The sequence below is a fragment of the Conger conger genome, chromosome 3 (assembly GCF_963514075.1).
Source record: "Conger conger chromosome 3, fConCon1.1, whole genome shotgun sequence".
Lineage (NCBI taxonomy): Eukaryota > Metazoa > Chordata > Actinopteri > Anguilliformes > Congridae > Conger > Conger conger.
In genome coordinates, this window is record NC_083762.1 from 14240155 (window position 1) to 14260773 (window position 20619).

At 48.7% G+C, this 20619-nt stretch overlaps 1 protein-coding gene and 1 pseudogene across 1 annotated transcript; one reads left to right on the top strand and one right to left on the bottom strand.

Annotated features, from left to right (window-relative positions):
• The first annotated feature begins 1542 nt into the window (after positions 1-1542).
• LOC133123238 (immunoglobulin kappa light chain-like) lies at positions 1543-20175 on the top strand (annotated as a pseudogene).
• On the bottom strand, positions 16436-19013 carry LOC133125093 (uncharacterized). The gene is made up of 5 exons (XM_061236811.1): positions 18569-19013; positions 17349-18259; positions 17126-17209; positions 16648-16934; positions 16436-16496 (listed from the first exon to the last, which is right to left on the bottom strand). The coding sequence occupies exons 2-5, from the start codon at positions 18150-18152 to the stop codon at positions 16436-16438; spliced, it is 1236 nt and encodes a 411-aa protein (XP_061092795.1). The 5' UTR covers positions 18153-18259; positions 18569-19013.
• Positions 20176-20619: the final 444 nt, after the last annotated feature.

The following is a 20619-nucleotide window of genomic DNA, read 5'->3' on the forward strand; positions in this document are numbered from 1 at the left end:
ATGTTGTATAGGAAGAACCTGCATGACCGGGTCACCGCCACAATGTTCTCGGAGAGGGACAGTCTGCTGTCCATCACCACGCCAAGGTTCCTTGCACTGGGTGACGGCGTGAGTGTGGTATCCCCGAGGGAAATGGAGAGATCCAGATGGGCAGAGGTTTTAGCAGGGATGAATATCATTTCAGTCTTTAGATGGTGGTTGTCCATCCAGCTCTGGATGTCCCTCAGGCAAGCAGAGATACGGGCTGAAACCTGCGTATCAGACGGCGGGAACGAGACGAAGAGTTGGGTATCGTCCGCGTAGCAGTGGTAGGATAGCCCATGTGCAGTGATCACAGGGCCAAGGGAGCGAGTATGAAGAGAAAAAAGAAGCGGGCCTAGGACTGAGCCCTGGGGAACTCCTGTGGCGAAGGGCCGAGGTGTCGATACCGAACCAGCCCAGGCAACCTGGAAGGAGCGACCAGAGAGGTAGGACTCAATCCAGTCCAGGGCTGTGCCACAGATGCCCGTTGCCGACAGGGCAGACAGGAGGATGGAGTGATCCACAGTGTCGAAGGCAGCAGAGAGATCTAGAAGAATGAGGACAGAGGAGAGGGAGGCTGCTCGTGCGGCATGGAGTGACTCACTGACGGAGAGGAGCACAGTCTCTGTCGAGTGGCCCGATCTGAAGCCAGACTGATGGGGGTCTAGCAGGTTGTTGTTAGAAAAGAAAGAAGAAAGAAGAAGAGTAGAAGCGGCTCGTTCAATAGTTTTAGAAAGGAAAGGAAGAAGAGATACCGGGCGGTAGTTCTGGATGATGGAGGGATCCAGAGTAGGTTTTTTTAGCAGCGGAGTGATGTGGGCCCTCTTGGAGGATGCCGGAAAACAGCCGGAAGACAGGGAGGAGTTGACAAGGGAGGTGACAAATGGGAGAATGTCAGGTGTGATAGTTTGGAGAAGAGAAGAGGGGATAGGGTCAAGGGCACAGGTTGTAGGGCGGTGGCAGAGCAGGAGTTGAGAAACATCAGAGTCTGTAAGGGGGGAGAAAGTGGAAAAGGAAGGGATGGGCCTAGAGGGGGGGAAGGGCACAGTGAGGGGGGCGGTGGTTGTAAAGGATCTACGGATGACTGTGACCTTCTCATCGAAGAAATCAGCAAAGTCATCAGCAGCAAAGGAGGACTGAGGAGGAGGAGGCGGTGCATTGAGGAGAGAGGAGAAAATAGAGAAAAGTTTCCGGGGGTTAGAACCGGAGTTCTGAATTTGTGTTTGAAAGTATTTTGCTTTGGCGGCAGTGACAGCGGAAGAGAATGCCGCCAGGAGAGACTGGTATGTCGTGAGGTCTGAAGCGTCTCTGGATTTCCTCCACTTCCTCTCCGCTGCGCGGAGGCTGGCCCTGGAGGTACGGAGGGTGTCAGATATCCAAGGACTGGGAGGGGATGTGCGAGGTGGCTTTGAGACAGGCGGACAGAGAGAGTCAAAGGCGGAGGAGAGAGATGAAAGGAGGGTGGCAGATGCAGAGTCAGTGGGGAGTTTGAAGAAGGATTCAAGAGGGGGGAGTGAGGTGATGACGGTGCTGGCGAAGGAAGAGGGTGAGAGGGAGCGGAGGTTACGGCGGGCTGAGGAAGTGTGGGTGGGAGGAGGGGGAGGAGGATGGGGAGGAAGAGGGAGGGAGAATGAGATGAAGTGGTGATCAGATGTGTGCAGAGGGGTAACCGTGAAATCGGAGTATGAGCAGTTCCTCACAAAGACAAGGTCTAGGACATTGCCCGCCTTGTGGGTTGGAGGAGAGTGTTGCAGGGAGAGGCCGAAGGAGTGGATTAGCGGGAGGAAGGCAGCAGCCTGGGAGGCTTCTAGGTGGATGTTGAAGTCTCCAAGGAGAATCAGTGGGGTGCCATCCTCAGGGAAGGAGCTGAGAAGGGTGTCTAGCTCATCAAGGAAGTTTCCCAGGGGCCCTGGAGGACGGTAGATAACTGCAATGAAAAGGTTAGTAGGGTAGGATACTGCAACAGAATGGAATTCAAACGTGGATATGGACAGGTCAGAGAGGGGGAGAACAGAGAATTTCCACGAGGGGGAAATTAAAAGACCAGTACCACCGCCAGGGCCGGAAGGGCGGGGAGTGTGCGAGAAGGAGAAGGAGGATGAGAGGGCAGCGGGAGTGGCGGTGTTGTCAGGTGTGATCCAGGTCTCCGTGAGGGCAAGGAATTGTAGGGACTGGAGGGAGGCATACGCAGGGATGAAGTCAGCCTTCCGAGTGGCAGACTGGCAGTTCCATAGTCCCCCTGTGACAGCAAAGTCCTCACAAGGGGTCAGCGGGGGGTAGCTGAGGTTCGAGGGGTTCCGACGCCGTGGAGGCCCACGTCGCAGGGGGGGTCTTCGAGGGAGAGAGCAGACTGGGATGGGGTGAAACATAACATCACAAACTGGGACGGAGTGAGGCTAGCGTTGCTCTGACACGCCTATTTAAATGACCTACAATTGCTCACAAGCAATATGAAATCAAAGCTAATCTACTGATAAATTCCACAGCTATTTAAGCTATTTAAGACAAATGTTCAATCACTCTATAGGTATGCAACCAGTAGAAGTGATTAACAGGTAACAGACAAACAAACTGGCTCAAGCCCTAACCCTTGCTGTTCAAATGAGCAATTTAAAAATCAACGTTACCGCGTCTAGAGGAAAGTCCGCAGCGATACTAAACACCTGGTCAGAATGATGCACTTACTGACTAATGACAACTTTCGCGAGTCTAATATACGCTAGCGTCACTCTGACACGCCTATTTAAATGTCACTGCTGAAGAAATTATGTTTAGGCTTCCGAACATAATTTCTGCCCAAGTTAAACACGAGAAGATTGAGGATCCGTTCAACTAACTAACTTTACCGAGTATAGTAGCCCAACCCATGTCCCCCCTTTTATGCCAAAGCCCAGCCATGTGCCCCACATAAATCTCAGGTCATGACTAGGGTTAGGCTCCCAGGTCAAATGACACTGGTTTCCTCATTCACAGCAATGGCAAACACAGGTTCCTCATTCATTGCTTTAGTGTGAAAGAGGTATTTGATAATACCAGTTTGCCTCCCAGAGAGGCAGTTCTTGAACTCAGTTTCAGAACTTGCCTCCCCCTCACAGACAGAGAAGCCTAACAGACTCATGGGCATGACAGCACGCTGGCTCTGCTTCCACCATGCAGCACACCTCTCTGTATACCTTTCTACCACAACCACAACTGTTTCCACATTTTACCGTTGTTGTAAAATTAAACAGTTTTTTTCCACTACAACCGCACTACCTCTTGCCTCATCTGTGCAACGTGCCCATAGTGCTGCATGACATACAAACACATACATGCACAAATGTGCACACTCACACATACACACACACACACTCACACACACTCACACACACACACACACACACATACACACAGGTTATGTCTGATCAGGGCTCATATGAGCTGTCTGAGGAAGCCCAGCTTTGGTGGATGTGGAGCTGTTGGTTCAGTGAAAGACACACTTCTCCCTCCTGTAATCCAGTAAAAATGTATGTGCAGCACAGGGAGAACACAGTGCTCTTTTTACAGTTAAAAGGCTGAACCAAAAGCCACTCTCATTATCTTGTTAATCGTAATTCATTGTATTATAGTACAGTATTAACTGTGTATTTTCACAAATAATCACTATAATCAAACGGGAAATAACATTTTCTCTTGTTGAACTGAGTGTTCGTACACGGAACTTTGTCACCTAATACATTACCTGTTTGAACAGCCAATAATATCTGCCCCTGACTTGTGACCTCCTACTGGAAAATGATCAGCTCAAGTCCTCCTACTCTGTCCACTTTGAGTTTTACAGTGCAGGGTACAACAGGGTCTCAACCAGAGGAGAGACTGAAGGACAGAAGAGCTCAGATACAGCGATGGCATCCCTCTGTGTTATTCTTGTGTTTTTCAGCAAACTGTGTAAGTGTATACTTATTTCTGACTTCTTGACCAAAATCATTTTACAATCATTTTAAGTAGTGTACAGAGATTACACGGAGAATGGTGGGTGCTTTTGTTTTGTTTCCCCCCCCCCCATTGTCAGTGAAGTTGAAATATTGCTTTCTGTTGGCTTCCAGGTGGTCTGCTTGGGCAGAGTGTAGTTCAGCCCAACGCTCTGGTGACAGCTCAGCTTGGAGACACTGTGATTCTCCCGTGTTTCTATTTCTGATATGGAAGGAGCGGCCACGATCAGTTGGATAAAGCAACCACTTGGACAGAAGCCTCAGTCTGTCGCAATGATGGTGAACTATCAATCCGATGCTGTGTTTTTCAATGAGTTTAAAAACAGTACACGTCTCAGAGCTAAGAAAGCAGAGGGAAGCTTTAACCTGACTGTCTCAAAGGTAGAGCCATCAGATTCAGCAACATACTACTGCACTTTTACATTCTTCGGTGAGATCAGCTTTGGAGATGGAAGTACCTTAATGGTGACGGGTAAGTATTAATTTTATTTATCCCATAGCCTAACTTGTCGAAATTGTTTTTTGTCATTCTATGTTATAAATTGAATCTATGGTTATGCTTCTTTTTTCTAATACTTTTAGGAAAATTAAGTATTGATTCAATTTATCTGACAAAAACACTCTGAAGTCTCTTGCCATAAAATGTATATTTACAATATGAACTGTTTATGGTGATGCTTTAACCAAAAGAAGAGCAGCCATTTGCTGTACATCATAAAGGCCACGTATATATACTCAGTGAGCACTTGACTAGACTTTTTTTAGACTTAATACGTCTTCTGCTGGTGTAGCCTGTCCATTTAGAGGATTGACATGTTGTGTGATTTGTATGATGTATATCACACTCTTATTAATTTTCAGTGTGTTAATGGTTAATGGTTGCCATTTATATAGTGAGGGCGGCACGGATGGTGCAGTGGGTAGCACTGCCGCCTCACAGCAAGGAGGTCCTGGGTTCGAATCCCCGTCGGCCGGGGCCTCTCTGTGCAGAGTTTGCATGTTCTCCCCGTGTCTCCAGCTTCCTCCCACAGTCCAAAGACATGCAGGTTAGGCTGATTGGAGAGTCTAAATTGCCCGTAGGTATGAGTGTGTGAGTGAATGGTGTGTGTGCCCTGCGATGGACTGGCGACCTGTCCAGGGTGTATTCCTCCCTTTCGCCCAATGTATGCTGGGATAGGCTCCAGCCCCCCTACAACCCTGTTCAGGATAAGCGGGTCATGATAATGGATGGATGGATTTATATAGCGCCTTTATCCAAAGCGCTGTACAATTGATTCTTCTCATTCACCCATTCATACTCACACTCACACACCGACGGCGATTGTCTGCCATTCAAGGCACCGACCAGCTCGTCAGGAGCATTTGGGGGTTAGGTGTCTTGCTGAGGGACACTTCAACACAGCCCAGGCGGGGGATCGAAGCGGCAACCCTCCGACTGCCAGACGACTGCTCTTACTGTCTGAGCCACATCGCCCCCTTTAACATAACATTGCTTATAGACATGATCATTTATATTGCACAACCTGCATCTGAATCACACATATGTGCAAAAACATGCTGCACTTTATATTATAATCGGTGGAGTCATCTTCAGCTCTCTGTATATCTTACAATAATACAAAGCCATACTGCATTTATATGTAAACCTTACAGTGGAATCCAAAGTACAATTCTGTATTGAGTGTAATGAGTGCTAACTTTTGACAGGGCCAGAGTCCCAGAGCAGGACAGTAGTGTCTGAGTCAGTGCAGCCAGGAGACTCTGTGACTCTGCAGTGTACAGTACACACTGAGACCTGTGCAGGAGAACACAGTGTGCACTTGTTCAGACCGGGCTCAGGAGAGTCTCCTCCAGGAATCATTCACACCCATGGACACAGGAGTGATGAGTCCCAGAGGAGCTCTGGGACTGTGTCTCCCACACAGAGCTGTGTCTACAACTTCCCCAAGAGGAACCTCAGCCTCTCTGATGCTGGGACTTACTACTGTGTTGTGGCCACCTGTGGGGAGATCTTTTTTGGGAACGGGACCAAGCTGGACTTTAAGGGTAGGAACAACACAGTCACATCGTGAAACATTGTTTTTGAACATTTAATTTTTAGTCATCCTAAATTTCACTGAGTACAACGTAATCTCAATACAAAACCCAATTAGCTTCCCTCAATTTCTGAAATAATGGCTGGCAGGTTACCCAGAAGTTGTGACCATCCTTTCCTGGCTGTCCATCCTGAGGACGGGGGTTCTTTTTGGCGCTGTGATGATATGTGTCATCATCTCCCGTTTCAGAAGGCCAAACTAAGATCAGAACGTAAGCTGCATACATACTTAAACAGTGTACAACGGCATGCCCATGAACTGTTTTTAGTGCATACTGCATTGTATTACAAGGGGCTAACACAGTAGGGTCAGGCTGTATGATATTCCTGTGTCCAACATTTGCCTTGGGGACCTCTGCACAGTAGTATGGACTGTTAAATCAACTCCAATGTCAGATTTTGACTTGATTAGAGTAACTTTGAGTAATATTGACCCTATTTGCACATATTATTACAAAAGAATAATAATATAAAAATAAAAATAATAATAATAATAATAATAATAATAATAATAATAATAATAATAATAATAATCATCATCATCATTTCTCATTCTAAAAATCACTGCATTCATTATTTTGTAATGAATTTCCTTTTTATTTTACACAAACAGGGGCTGCATCAAAACCTAAAATAGACCATCTCTCCGGTAAATATATTGTAATCATATGTGCATTTCCTTTTAGCATCAAGATGAATTACGCTGCTTTGACTTTCACCACCAAGAAACCCAAAGTGAGGAGGAAGAAGAGGGAGGAAGAGAGAGAAACGGCTTATTCAGGTGTGACATTTAAAGACCACGAGTGAAGCTTTCCATCAAAATTCATCTTTGTCACAAGAATGATCACAATTTATCAAACATGTCCTCCTTCGCATTGATGCACCTTACAGTATATGAGCCGTAAACTGTAAATTTGCCTTTAAAAACAAAAAGAGTCTCTTGGAGCTGTGCTTACTCTTAAACGTTTTTTTCAAATAAACAAATTAAAACTTGTGCACTGATGTGCAGGCCTGTTAACCCAAGTGCAGTCTTACGATTCTGCATACTCCCCGTGTCCTTTAGGTCAAAAATGGTCCACTTGCACTCAACCTCTCAACCCCAAATGTATTTTGCATGAAGAAACAATCTGTCACTCATCAAAAACTTTGTCATCAAATTTTAAGTTGAAAAAAGAACAGTTAGGGAGTTTTCTCTGCTATTAAACGTAGTGGTGGGTCATTTTTCACCCTTAAGACAACACAAGGTTTAAATGTCGTTCAATGTTGCTAAATCTTCCACAGTTTAGGGCGGCAGTGTATTTCGGTGGTTAGGGAAGAGGAGGTGACTCATTCAGGTCATGTACTGCGTTTGTACCTTTGAGAAGGCTGTTAACTTGAATGAGTGTATATTTAATATGAAACTGTACACATGTAGAATTGTGTAAGTCACTCTAGGTAAATGAGCCTCCTAAACGCCAGTAATGTGTTGTTAAACAGAGATGGAAAAGTGAAACATTAGGACTACAAAACAAGATCAGACTTCTAATGTGTCATCAGTGATTCACTGATTAGAAAGGATCATAGTGTTTTGGAATGTAGTTTTTGAGGTCTGAAAATGGTAAATGGTTGGCATTTATATAGCGCCTTTATCCAAAGCGCTGTACAATTGATTCTTCTCATTCACCCATTCATACTCACACTCACACACCGACGGCGATTGTCTGCCATGCAAGGTGCCGACCAGCTCGTCAGGAGCATTTGGGGGTTAGGTGTCTTACTCAGGGACATTTCAACACAGCCCAGGCGGGGGATCGAACCAGCAACCCTCCGACTGCCAGACGACTGCTCTTACTGCCTGAGCCATATCGCCCCCCAGTTGATGATAAAAATACATTCTGTACTAGAGCCATTTATATTACGGTTAATAGGCCTAGTTTCTGCTGGGGACAGTAGTGTCATTTCCCAACTCCTTATGAAAGGTCAAATTCTGCCCTGACCTCTTTTCATATAATATCATAGACATGAAACACAGTGGTGTGCAAACATTTGGGCACCCAGGTCAAAATGCATGTCTGGTTCATTTTATGAGTGAAAAGCAGTTTAATTCTATTTCAACTATTACCTAGTAGAGGAAAGCTAAGTTTTTTCTTGTTCCTACTTGAGTGTTTTTATTCCTACTGGGAAGGTTTTTGTTGGTATGGGGGGGGTGTCCTTTTCTAGCTCCACTGCAAAGCATCATTGTGAAAATTCCACTTTAAAATACAAATAAAATTTGCTACAGTTCTATGATGTTTAATGCAGAATTATTTGTTATGGTATATATTGCTTTTTTGTTTGATATTTCCATAGATCAGACAGTCAGGGTACATACATAATTCCTATCACAATCCACCTTACTGTATAAATACTGTCAAGTTTTACAGGGATATTTACTCCACATACAGCAGAGAGGCATGTGGAGATAATGTATCTTTGCACATCCACACCAGCGGTGCGTCTGGCATACAGTACAAAATCTGTCACTTCTAAGCCAGGGTCACTGTGAATCTGTGTACTCTTCTGCATGTTTTACTGAACATGCTTTCTGAAGACAAGGCCTCCTGCAGCCAGAGCCCTCTCTGTACCTTCAATAGCCAAAGCACTTCCTGTATGCACAGCGACAGCTTTATTATGTTCTCAGTTATCGATACTGCACAGTGTGTTCTAGGAGAACTGGACGCAATTTCTGACTGAATGACTCTGTGGCAGATACCTTCCTGTGTTTACAGGGGTTTTTGATCTAGAGAACGAGGAGAGAGTAATGCCCTTACCCAGAATGGACTTTAGTAAAGTATTTACCTTAGAGAGCTGAGCATGATTATAACATCCTTTGACTATTACTCTACCTGTGCAAAATTACTGGTATAAGACTGGTATAATGGTCATCACACATAAAAAAGATGGCAAACATTTCAATTGCATGTTATTTTAATACATTTCTACATGTTTTTGAACATACTATTGATTGCATTTCATACATTGAACTATAACACATAAAGAAATGTCACAGAATCAAACTCATTAGACTGAATAAACAAGCACATACTGTACTCAGCTAAGCCAACTGGTCTTTCACTCCGGGTTAACTTAATACCAGTGCTATACGAGATTGTGAAAGAGTGTGTCTGCCATTGGGGTAACTTTGATTCCAGGCAACACTTAAAAAAAACCCTGCTTCTAGCTAGCTCATAGAAACTGCAACAAAATTCTTACATTCACACATTTAAAAAACTCTGACCTAAACCCCGACAAGAGCAAAACTAGGGCACCAGTGGAAATAATTACCTCATGCTTTACTGAAGCATGCCCTGGAGACAAAATCATTCAAGGTCATTGTGCTGCTTATTGTTGCTGAAAGCTCTCTATTTCATCAGTAGTACAATGCGTTTGTCCGTTTCAGACTGTTCTGTTGTGGTGACAGGGGAGGTTTAGCTATTTTCCACCCACAGCCTTATATATTCAGCTTTACTCAGACTAGAGCTACACAGGAAGACTGACCTGCAGTACAGAGCTGTGTTCACACCTCCCTCTCTCAGCACTGAAACCACACTGGCACTCCCCCCTCATGCCTCAGACTACCTTTCCATTTTTCAACTGTCTAGAAAAAAGCGGATTTAAAACACTGCACAAACAATTATACAAATAATGAAAAATCTGATCCTCCATAAATTGTGCTTAAATTCAATTGACAAAAGATTGGTATTGCCCTCTATAATTAAAGAGGACTTTTAACTTTAATATTCTGTATTGATCATCATTCACATGTCCATCCATCCATCCATCATCTTAACCCGCTTATCCTGAACAGGGTCGCAGGGGGGCTGGAGCCTATCCCAGCATACATTGGGCGAAAGGCAGGAATACACCCTGGACAGGTCGCCAGTCCATCGCAGGGCACACACACCATTCATTCACACACTCATACCTATGGGCAATTTAGACTCTCTAATCAGCCTAACCTGCATGTCTTTGGACTGTGGGAGGAAACCGGAGTACCCGGAGGAAACCCACGCAGACACGGGGAGAACACTCAAACTCCACACAGAGAGGCCCCGGCCGACGGGGATTCGAACCCAGGACCTCCTTGCTGTGAGGCGGCAGTGCTACCCACTGCACCATCCGTGCCGCCTATCATTCACATGTTTTCTTCTAAAATGTGTGCAATGTAAAACTCTTCAGAATAACAAGACATATGACATATGTTTTTAGCTTGTGTGCATCCTTCATATTTCTGATATACTGCTTGCAATGATGAATATCATTTTCAATATCACAATAAAACCATTTTCAGGGCATTGTCAGTATTAATTATAGACTGTTTCTAACTTCATAACATCCTGAGACCTGCTTGCTGGAAGAATGCTTGGCTCCGTGCCTTGGTCTCTCTGGCCATTGACTCAATACAAAACCCTTTTGCTCCGCCTTTGTGATTTCCATAGTATGCATATCTCTCTCTCTCTCTCTCTCTCTCTCTCTCTCTCTCTGCATGCTCTTTTCAGATGAACATTAATTACACTCTTTTTTTTTTTAAGTTCAACTGCAATCGTAAATCTTTGACATCCTTATGGATTTTATAATGATAGTTATTAACATTATTATTTTAGTGTCTACCTGGTGCTTCATTGAGACAGGGCCAGTGAGATGAAAGAGGAAGTCCCCATAATGGGGGCCTCTGATGACGACACATGTGCTTTGAATGGGTAGAATTTGTGAAGTTATTTCTGTTTCATTGACTATGCTTGTTCAGAAAATGCTACATTTTGAATTATGATTACAAAATCCTGAAACTACTGACACCTCACCCTGGTTTCAGTGTAAAATTACAGCCTGAGCAATGTTTTTGCCAAATGAGGGACGTACACTCAGTGATCACTTTAGGTAGACCTGTAAACCAGCATGTTAATGTTAATATTTAATCAGCCAATCATGTGGCAGCAACTAAATGCATAAAAGCATGCATTGAATGGTGCGAAAAACAAAAAACATCCAGTGAGCTATGTGGACAGGCTACAGCAGAGGCACTGCTGAAGAAATTATGTTTAGGCTTCAGAACATAATTTCTGCCCAAGTTAACATGAAAAGATTGAGGATCGGTTTACCAAGTATTGTAGCCCAACCCATGTCCCCCCTTTCATGCCAAAGCCCAGTCATGTGCCTTATGCACCCACATAAATCTCAGGTCATGACTGAGGTTGTGCTCCCAGGTCAAATGACACAGGTTTCCTCATTCACAGCAATGGCAAACACAGGTTCCTCATTCATTGCTTTACATTAGATTACATTAATGGCATTTGGCAGAGCGACGTACAACAAAGTGCATATCCATAACCAGGGACAAGTGCTCTGAAAGACCCTAGAGGGAAGTACAATTTCAACTGCTACCTGTCCAACAAAGATAAGGACCAGGGCCTTTTTTTTTTTCATATATTTTTTTTTAAACAAACAAACAAATAAGCAAACAACAAAGCAAAAGTGATCAAACTTAACAAGCCAAACTCTGCTTACCTAGCCAAATTAAAAATACCGATACACAAAAATGTAAATCACAGAAAGACAACAATTAAGGTTCACAGGGAGGTAGGGGGGGACAGGGAGAGGTGCTGCTTGAAGAGGTGCGTCTTCAGTTTGCGCTTGAAGGTGGGGAGAGATTCTCCAGTTCTGACCACCGTGGAGCCAGAACAGACAGTAGTCGTGAGCGTGAGGTGGAGGTTCGGAGAGGGGGAGGTGCCAAGCGGCCTGTGGAGGCTGAACGAAGAGGTCTGGCAGGGGTGTAGGGTCTGATGATTTTTTGTAGGTAAGCTGGGGAAGATCCCTTAACTGCTTGGAAGGCTAGCACCAGTGTTTTGAATTTGATGCGAGCCATGACAGGCAGCCAGTGGAGGGAAGTAAGCAGGGGGGTGAGTATTTGGGAAGGTTGAAGACCAGACGAGCCGCTGCATTCTGGATAAGCTTTAGTGTGAAAGAGGTATTCGATAATACCAGAGAGGCAGTTCTTGAACTCAGTTTCAGAACTTGCCTCCCCCTCACAGACAGAGAAGCCTAACAGAATCATGAGCATGACAGCACGCTGGCTCTGCTTCCACCATGCAGCACACCTCTCTGTATACCTTTCTAACACAACTGTTTCCACTTTTTACCTTTGTTGTAAAATTAAACGTTTTTTCCCACTACAACCGCACTACCTCTTGCCTCATCTCTGCCACGTGTCCATAGTGCTGGATAACAAACACACATGCACAAATGTGCACACACACACACACACATGCACAAACATGCACACACACATGCACACACACGGGCACAAATGTGCACACACACATGCACACACACATGCACAAACATTCACACACACACATATACAAACACATGCCCAAACGTGCACACACACACACACACGAGGGCCAATTATTATTTATTATTATTATTTTTTGAACAAAGAAACAAACAACAGAGCAAAAGTGACCAAAGTTAACTATCCAAACACTGCTTACCTAGCCAACTAAAAATACCGATACACAAAGCAAGTCACAGAGACAACAATTAAGGTTCACAGGGAGGTGGGGAGGGATGGGGAGAGGTGCTGCTTGAAGAGGTGTGTCTTCAGCTTGCGCTTGAAGGTGGGGAGAGATTCTACAGTTCTGACCTCAACGGGGAGTTCGTTCCACCACCGTGGAGCCAGAACAGACGGTAGTCGTGAGCGTGAGGTGGAGGTTCGGAGAGGGGGAGGTACCAAGCAGCCTGTGGAGGCTGAACGAAGAGGTCTGGCAGGGGTGTAGGGTCTGATGATTTTTTGTAGATAAGCTTACACACACACACGCATATATTTACACACACATACACACACACATGCACAAACGTGCAAACACATACATGTACACACACACGCACAAATGTGCACATGCACACACACACACACACACACATGCACAAACGTGCACACACACGCATACACACACATACACAAACACATGCACAAATGTGCACACACGCATATACACACACATGCACAAATGTGCACACACACATGCACAAACATGTTGTGGTGCCTCGGGGTGAATCCTGAGGTGCAGAGAGTGGGCAGAGCTAGGAACCAACACAGGAGATAGCAGATGTCAGAAAAAATACTTTTTTATTTTTTCTGTGTTTTTTTTTTTCGGGGTATTGGTGATAGCGCCCCCCCTCAGGGCAAGGGTAGGGGAAAACTGGAGAAATCAAAGGGGCCGTTTAGGCAGAAAATAAACGAAGATTCTTCCCAGACCGGGGTATTTTCCAGGGCTTCCTCCCTCCTCTCCTCTTCGGCCGCGTCAGGGCTGGCGGGAAACACAAAGACAGGGGGTGAATAGGGAGGTACTTTATCTGGCTCACGTGACCGGCGTCCGTTTCCAGGTCTTCGGTGTTGCCGTCCGTGAAGGTGGGGTCTTCCTCAGGTTCAGTATGGCTGGGCGTTGCAGGTCCTTCCTCTCCCTGCCTTCCACACTCTCACACGCTCAGGAATGGCACCAACTGAGCCTGGCTGCAGCCTCGACCGCGCCTTAAATCCCATTCCCTGCTCATTAGGAAAAGAGGCTGCAGGTGAGTCAGTGATTTTCCACTCTGCTAACTCACGTGCGCTGGCCGGGGTCCTGGACCGCAGGTAGAGGGATCTCTCTCCAAGGTGCTGATCTCCCCATCACATCTCTAGGCAGATATACCCCTTCGCACACCTCTCCCAATGCGTGACGTCTGCGCGGTTGACCGGCACGGGCCCCTCCAGGGTTCTCCACCCACGTGGCACAACATTCAGGAGCAGGGGTGCCACATACCCCCCCCCTCAGCTCCAAGCCCCGGGCGGGAGCGTCTGCCCCTAGGCCATCCTCCCTCCTGGATAGCGCATCAGCATTCTGGTGCAGCTTCCCAGCGCGATGCTCCACCTTGAACCGGTAAGGCTGCAACTCTAAAAACCAGCGGGTTACTCGGGCATTGCTGTCTCGGTTCAAGTACATCCATTTGAGGGGAGCATGATCGGTCACCAACAGAAACTCACGGTCGAGTAGGTAATAACGTAATTTACCTACCGCCCATCTGATGGCAAGGCATTCCTTCTCGACCGTGGCATAATTCCTTTCATGGCCGAGGAGTTTTCTGCTGATGTATGTCACTGGATGCTCCACCCCGTCCTGGATCTGTGACAGGACCGCTCCCAGGCCCACTTCCGATGCGTCGGTCTGCAGCACGAAGGGTTTCTGGAAGTTGGGAGTTATGAGGACTGGTTTCTCACCTAGAGCGGCCCGTAGGTCCTGGAAGGCTGCAGCGGCGAGGGGGTTCCATTGGACCCGGTTGGGCTGCTCCTTCTTGGTGAGGTCGTGTAGGGGGGCTGCTCGTGCTGCAAACTCCGGAATGAACTGCCGATAGTAACCCACCAGACCCAGGAACATTCTCACCTGTTTCTTTGTAGCCGGTTGGGGCCAGGTGGCAATGCTGTCGACCTTGTTCGACTGGGGCTTCACCCGCCCCCTCCCGACCGTGTGGCCCAGATAGGCAGCTTCCTTAAATCCGAGCCGGCACTTTGCTGGGTTAGCCGTCAGCCCGGCCTCCCTCAGGGACCTCAGCACCGCTTCGACTTTGTCGACATGGCTGTCCCAGTCGGTGCTGTGGATGACGATGTCATCCAGGTAGGCGGCCGCATACCTCTGGTGGGGCCGCAACACCTGGTCCATCAACCTCTGGAACGTGGCCGGGGCTCCATGCACGCCAAAGGGAAGGACGGTGTACTGGTAGAGGCCCGTCGGGGTCGCGAAGGCCGTCTTCTCCCTGGCACGGGGTGTTAGGGGAACTTGCCAATACCCCCTTGTCAGGTCCAGGGTGCTGATGAACCGGGCCGGTCCCAGCCGCTCAATGAGTTCGTCCACCCTCGGCATCGGGTACGCGTCACACAGGGAGATGTCGTTCAGGCGGCGGAAGTCATTACAGAACCGCCAGGTTCCATCCGGCTTGGGGACTAGCACCACGGGACTGGACCAGGCACTGCGGCTTTCCTCAATAACCCCGAGGTCGAGCATTCTCTTCACCTCCTCCTGTATGGCGTGTCGGCGAGCTTCTGGGATTCGGTAGGGTCGTAATCTTACCGTCTTCCCAGGTTCAGTGCTGATGTCGTGGGCGATTAGGTGGGTGCGGCCGGGCATAGTCGAGAAGATGTCCCGGCTTCGATTCACCAGCTCACGTAGCGCTTGCTGCTGGCGGGAGCTCAGTTGCTCTCCAATACTCACGTCAGGGGTCGGTGGGGGCAGCCACTGGGCAGAGAGGACTGGGGTCGGAGCTGGGGGTGGCTCATGCCACCTCTTCATCAGGTTGACGTGGTAGATTTGGAGGCGGTGTCGTCGCCCCGGCTGTCTCACTCGGTAGTTCACAGGTCCTGTGCGTTCCACGACCTCATACGGCCCATGCCATTGGGCCAGAAATTTACATTCACTGGTGGGGACTAGAATCATCACCTTGTCTCCTGGGGCGAATTCTCTCACCTGGGCTCCCCGGTTATACAGCCTGGCTTGCTCCCGTTGTGCCCGTTCCATGTGGGCCCTCATCATGGGCCAGATCTGGGCCATCCGCCGGTCCATCTGCTCCACATGCTCGATCAGGCTGCGGGTTCGGGACGGTTGCTGTTCCCAAGCCTCCTTCGCCAGGTCCAGTAATCCACGGGGTCGTCTACCGTATAGCAGTTCAAAAGGGGCAAAGCCGGTGGTGCTCTGGGGTACCTCTCGGACTGAGAAGAGAAGATAGGGTAAGAGCTGGTCCCAGTCCTTACCGTCCATTTCAATCATTTTCCTCAGCATGGCTTTGAGGGTCTGATTGAACCTCTCCACTAGTCCGTCGGTTTGGGGGTGGTAGACGGAGGTTCGTAGTTGGGTCACTTGTAGCAGCCGGCACATCTCCTTTAGGACCCCCGACATGAAACACGATCCTTGGTCGGTCAGGAGTTCCTCCGCTATTCCGACCCTGCTAAACAGCAGGAACAACTCCCTGGCAACCGCCTTTCCGGTCGCGGTCCTGAGCGGGACGGCTTCTGGGTAGCGGGTTGCATAATCCAGGATTACGAGGATGTACCGATGTCCCCGGCTGGACTTCGGTAAGGGCCCCACGATGTCCATCGCAATCCTCCTGAAGGGAACATCAATTATTGGCAGGGGTATTAGTGGGTTCCGAAGGGTTACCTTAGGGCTGTGGAGTTGGCACACGGCACAGTGTCGGCAGTAGTCCTCCACAGCCTTTTTCACCCCGGGCCAGTAGAACCTTGCCAGGATCCTCTCGTAGGTCTTCTCCATCCCCAGATGGGCTCCCAGCAGGTGAGTATGACCTAAGTAGAGGACTCGGGGCACAAACGGTTGAGGGACGAGCAGCTGTTCCACTTCCTCCCCCTGTGGGTTACAGACTCGGTAGAGCAGGTCTTGTTTTACCCAGAAGGGATACGATGGTGTACTCACCGGCCCTTGTGGTACCCCGTTAATGTCTCGGGCATCTCTCCAAGCCTGAGCGAAATTTGGCTCATGTAGTTGGGCAGTGCCAAACCGTGTGGGTGCTTCGGCCTCCTCGCTCACCTCTTGGGGGCCCTCCGAGAAGGCTAGACGGACATCTCTCTCCGGGGGCAGGGCCTCCCCAAGCTCTTTCTCGGACGCAGTGATGGTTCCACTGGTGGCCGGGGTGCTGGGTTGGCGTTTCCTCTCAGGTGGCAGGGCCTCTCCTTCACTGTCCCCAGACGTCGCGGCCCAGACTGGTAGGGGGTTCTGGCGGGCAGCCCGGTGGGGCCGTCGTGGCCTCGTCTCCCTCAGAGGCCGGGGCCCCTCCTCCCAATAAGTCTGGAACAAAGGGCAGTCTCTTCCCATTAGTACCGGTACGGGTAAATTTGGCACAACCCCCGCTCTTACCGCGTGTGTCCCCCGTGGTGTGATTAGGTTGACCCACACCGTGGGGTATTCTCTGGTGTCCCATGGATACACGCCACGGCCACCTCTTCACCCCTCTTTTCTCCTGCAAACTCTGGTCTTACCAAGGTGATGGCGCTGCCCGAATCCAGCACTGCTACAGTGTCCTGTCCCCCTACTCGTATCGGGAACCTGGGGGCCTCCGTACTCTGGTGCGCCCAGCAGGTGGTCAGGTACAGGCAGGGGTGCGCGGGGCTGCTCGGACCCCTGGCGGTGGGCCTGGACACCTCCCTCCCGGGGCAGTTCCTGGCTAGATGCCCCTCCTCTCCACAGTTATAGCATCTCCACTCCGGCAGGTCTGCCCCGCCGATTTTGGTCAGGGCGGGCTGGTGGGCGCTTCACCTGTGCTGGGCACCTAACTGGGCGGCGCGGGGTTTTGGTGCGTTCAGGTTGGAGCATCTTCTGAGTGACCTGATGGTTTTCGAGGAGGCCCACTAGCAGTTCTACGGAGGTGGGTCCCACCTGGGCTATATCCCGTTTGGCTTCCCGGGGTAGAGCGCGGGTGCATCTGTCCAACACCACCCTCTCCAACAGGGGTGGCCCCTCTCCCTCGGCCAGCCAGCTCTTGGTCAGGCGGGTCAGGGCGGCGATTTGGGACCGGGCAGGCTGGGAGGCGTCATAGGCCCATTCGTGGTATCGCTGGGCTCGGGCAGGTAGGCTGAACCCATATTGGGCTAGGATGGCTCTCCTCAACTTGAGGTAGTCGGTGGCGTCAGCCATGTCCATATCTCGATAGGCCTGTTGGGCCTCTCCCGTCAAGAAGGGGGCTAGTATGGCTGCCCAGGCTGCCGGCGGCCATTCTTCACGTTGAGCGGCGCGCTCAAACACCTGGAGGTACGCCTCAACGTCATCATCAGCTGTCATCTTTGTCAACGCCTCTCGGGGGGTTCGTCTCGATCCGTCACGGGGGGATAGGCGGCAGAGTTCGACCACCGCTTCCTGCAGGGCCCGCTGGGACCTCGCCAGCTCCGTGATGGCCGCTTCCATCATCCCTCGGGAGCCCTCCTCTGCTTCCGCTTCTTGCATCTCAGCGAGGGTAGGGGCAGCCAATCGTCTCCTTCTTCGCTCTTCCCCAGGGGGTGTGGCTTCCATTCACTCTCCGTTCTCACCCGTGTTGGTTCTTCGGCCCAGATCAGCTTCCACAGCGTGGCATCAGTATGCCCGCATTCTCCACCATATGTGGTGCCTCGGGGTGAATCCTGAGGTGCAGAGAGTGGGCAGAGCTAGGAACCAACACAGGAGATAGCAGATGTCAGAAAAAATACTTCTTTTTATTTTTTCTGTGTTTTTTTTTTTTCGGGGTATTGGTGATAGCGCCCCCCCTCAGGGCAAGGGTAGGGGAAAACTGGAGAAATCAAAGGGGCCGTTTAGGCAAAAAATAAACGAAGATTCTTCCCAGACCGGGGTATTTTCCAGGGCTTCCTCCCTCCTCTCCTCTTCGGCCGCGTCAGGGCTGGCGGGAAACACAAAGACAGGGGGTGAATAGGGAGGTACTTTATCTGGCTCACGTGACCGGCGTCCGTTTCCAGGTCTTCGGTGTTGCCGTCCGTGAAGGTGGGGTCTTCCTCAGGTTCAGTATGGCTGGGCGTTGCAGGTCCTTCCTCTCCCTGCCTTCCACACTCTCACACGCTCAGGAATGGCACCAACTGAGCCTGGCTGCAGCCTCGACCGCGCCTTAAATCCCATTCCCTGCTCATTAGGAAAAGAGGCTGCAGGTGAGTCAGTGATTTTCCACTCTGCTAACTCACGTGCGCTGGCCGGGGTCCTGGACCGCAGGTAGAGGGATCTCTCTCCAAGGTGCTGATCTCCCCATCACATCTCTAGGCAGATATACCCCTTCGCACACCTCTCCCAATGCGTGACGTCTGCGCGGTTGACCGGCACGGGCCCCTCCAGGGTTCTCCACCCACGTGGCACAACATTCAGGAGCAGGGGTGCCACAATGTACACACACATAGACACACCACAAACACGCACACATGCACAAATGTGTGCACACACATACACACATGCACAAACGTGCACACACATACACACACATGCATAAACATCCACACAGACACACACACATAAACACATACACACACACACACAAACTTTCACACACATATATTTACACACACACATACACACATATAAACACAGGGACACACACACACACAAATACACACACACAGAAACACACACATATATTTACACATGCACACACACGCTCACACACACACACACACACACACATGCACAAACGAGCCCACACACACACATACACACCCACATGCACAAACGTGCACACACACACATACACACGCACACACACACAGAAACACACACACATATTTACACACACACACACACACACACACATACACACACACACATACACACACACAAATACACATATACACACACACACACACATACACACACACATATACACATATACACACACACAGACATATATTTACACACGCACACACACACACACACACATATACACACACACACACACACATACACACAGGTTATGTCTGATCAGGGCTCATATGAGCTGTCTGAGGAAGCCCAGCTTTGGTGGATGTGGAGCTGCACTTTATATTATATTAGGTGGAGCCATCTTCAGCTCTCTGTATAACCTACAATAATACAAAGCCATACTGCATTTATATGTAAACCTTACACAGTGAAATACAGAGGACATTTCTGTATTGAGTGTAATGAGTGCTAACCTTTGACAGGGCCAGAGTCCCAGAGCAGGACAGTAGTGCTGCAGCAGCCCGAGTCTGAGTCAGTGCAGCCAGGAGACTCTGTGACTCTGCAGTGTACAGTAAACTCTGAGACCTGTGCAGGAGAACACAGTGTGCACTGGTTCAGACCGGGCTCAGGAGAGTCCCCTCCAGGAATCATTCACACCCATGGACACAGGAGTGATGAGTGCCAGAGGAGCTCTGGGACTGTGTCTCCCACACAGAGCTGTGTCTACAACTTCCCCAAGAGGAACCTCAGACTCTCTGATGCTGGGACTTACTACTGTGCTGTGGCCACCTGTGGGGAGATCTTTTTTGGGAACGGGACCAAGCTGGACTTTAAGGGTAGGAACAACACAGTCACATCGTGAAACATTGTTTTTGTACATTTAATTTTTAGTCATACTAAATTTTACTCCTAAAATATCAGGAAATGATGTCCTCCCACTTTATTGCTTGGCGGGAGCTTTGGCGTTGAGTGTGATCATCATCCTCGCTCTGAGCGAGAGAAAACACAGTGAGAACTGCAAAGGTAAGCGACCAATTCATCAATGTGTGGTATAATCAATGGATGTAAAAAAAAAAAAAAGTTAACTTATTTACAATATTTTTTTGTAAAATGAAATCTGACTAGTCTGACACCTACAAGAACATAAAAATACTCAACATCTTAAAGCATCCCTGCACAGTTGGGTAAAATGACATCGCAAAAATGTACTTTTAGGTAGGTGCAACTCATGTACACTGATTAAATTTACATTTTAGTCATTTAGCAGATGCTTCTAATCCAAAGCCACTTACAAGTGCATAGGTTC

Coding starts and splice junctions, on each gene's coding strand:
- LOC133125093 (XM_061236811.1), bottom strand. CDS start 18,152: ATGGAAGCCACACCCCCTGGGGAAGAGCGAAGAAGGAGACGATTGGCT. Junction 17,210..17,348: donor GGCGGGGCAGACCTGCCGGA/GTGGAGATGCTA, acceptor TGGGCGCACCAG/AGTACGGAGGCCCCCAGGTT. Junction 16,935..17,125: donor CGGGCAGCGCCATCACCTTG/GTAAGACCAGAG, acceptor CCTTTGTTCCAG/ACTTATTGGGAGGAGGGGCC.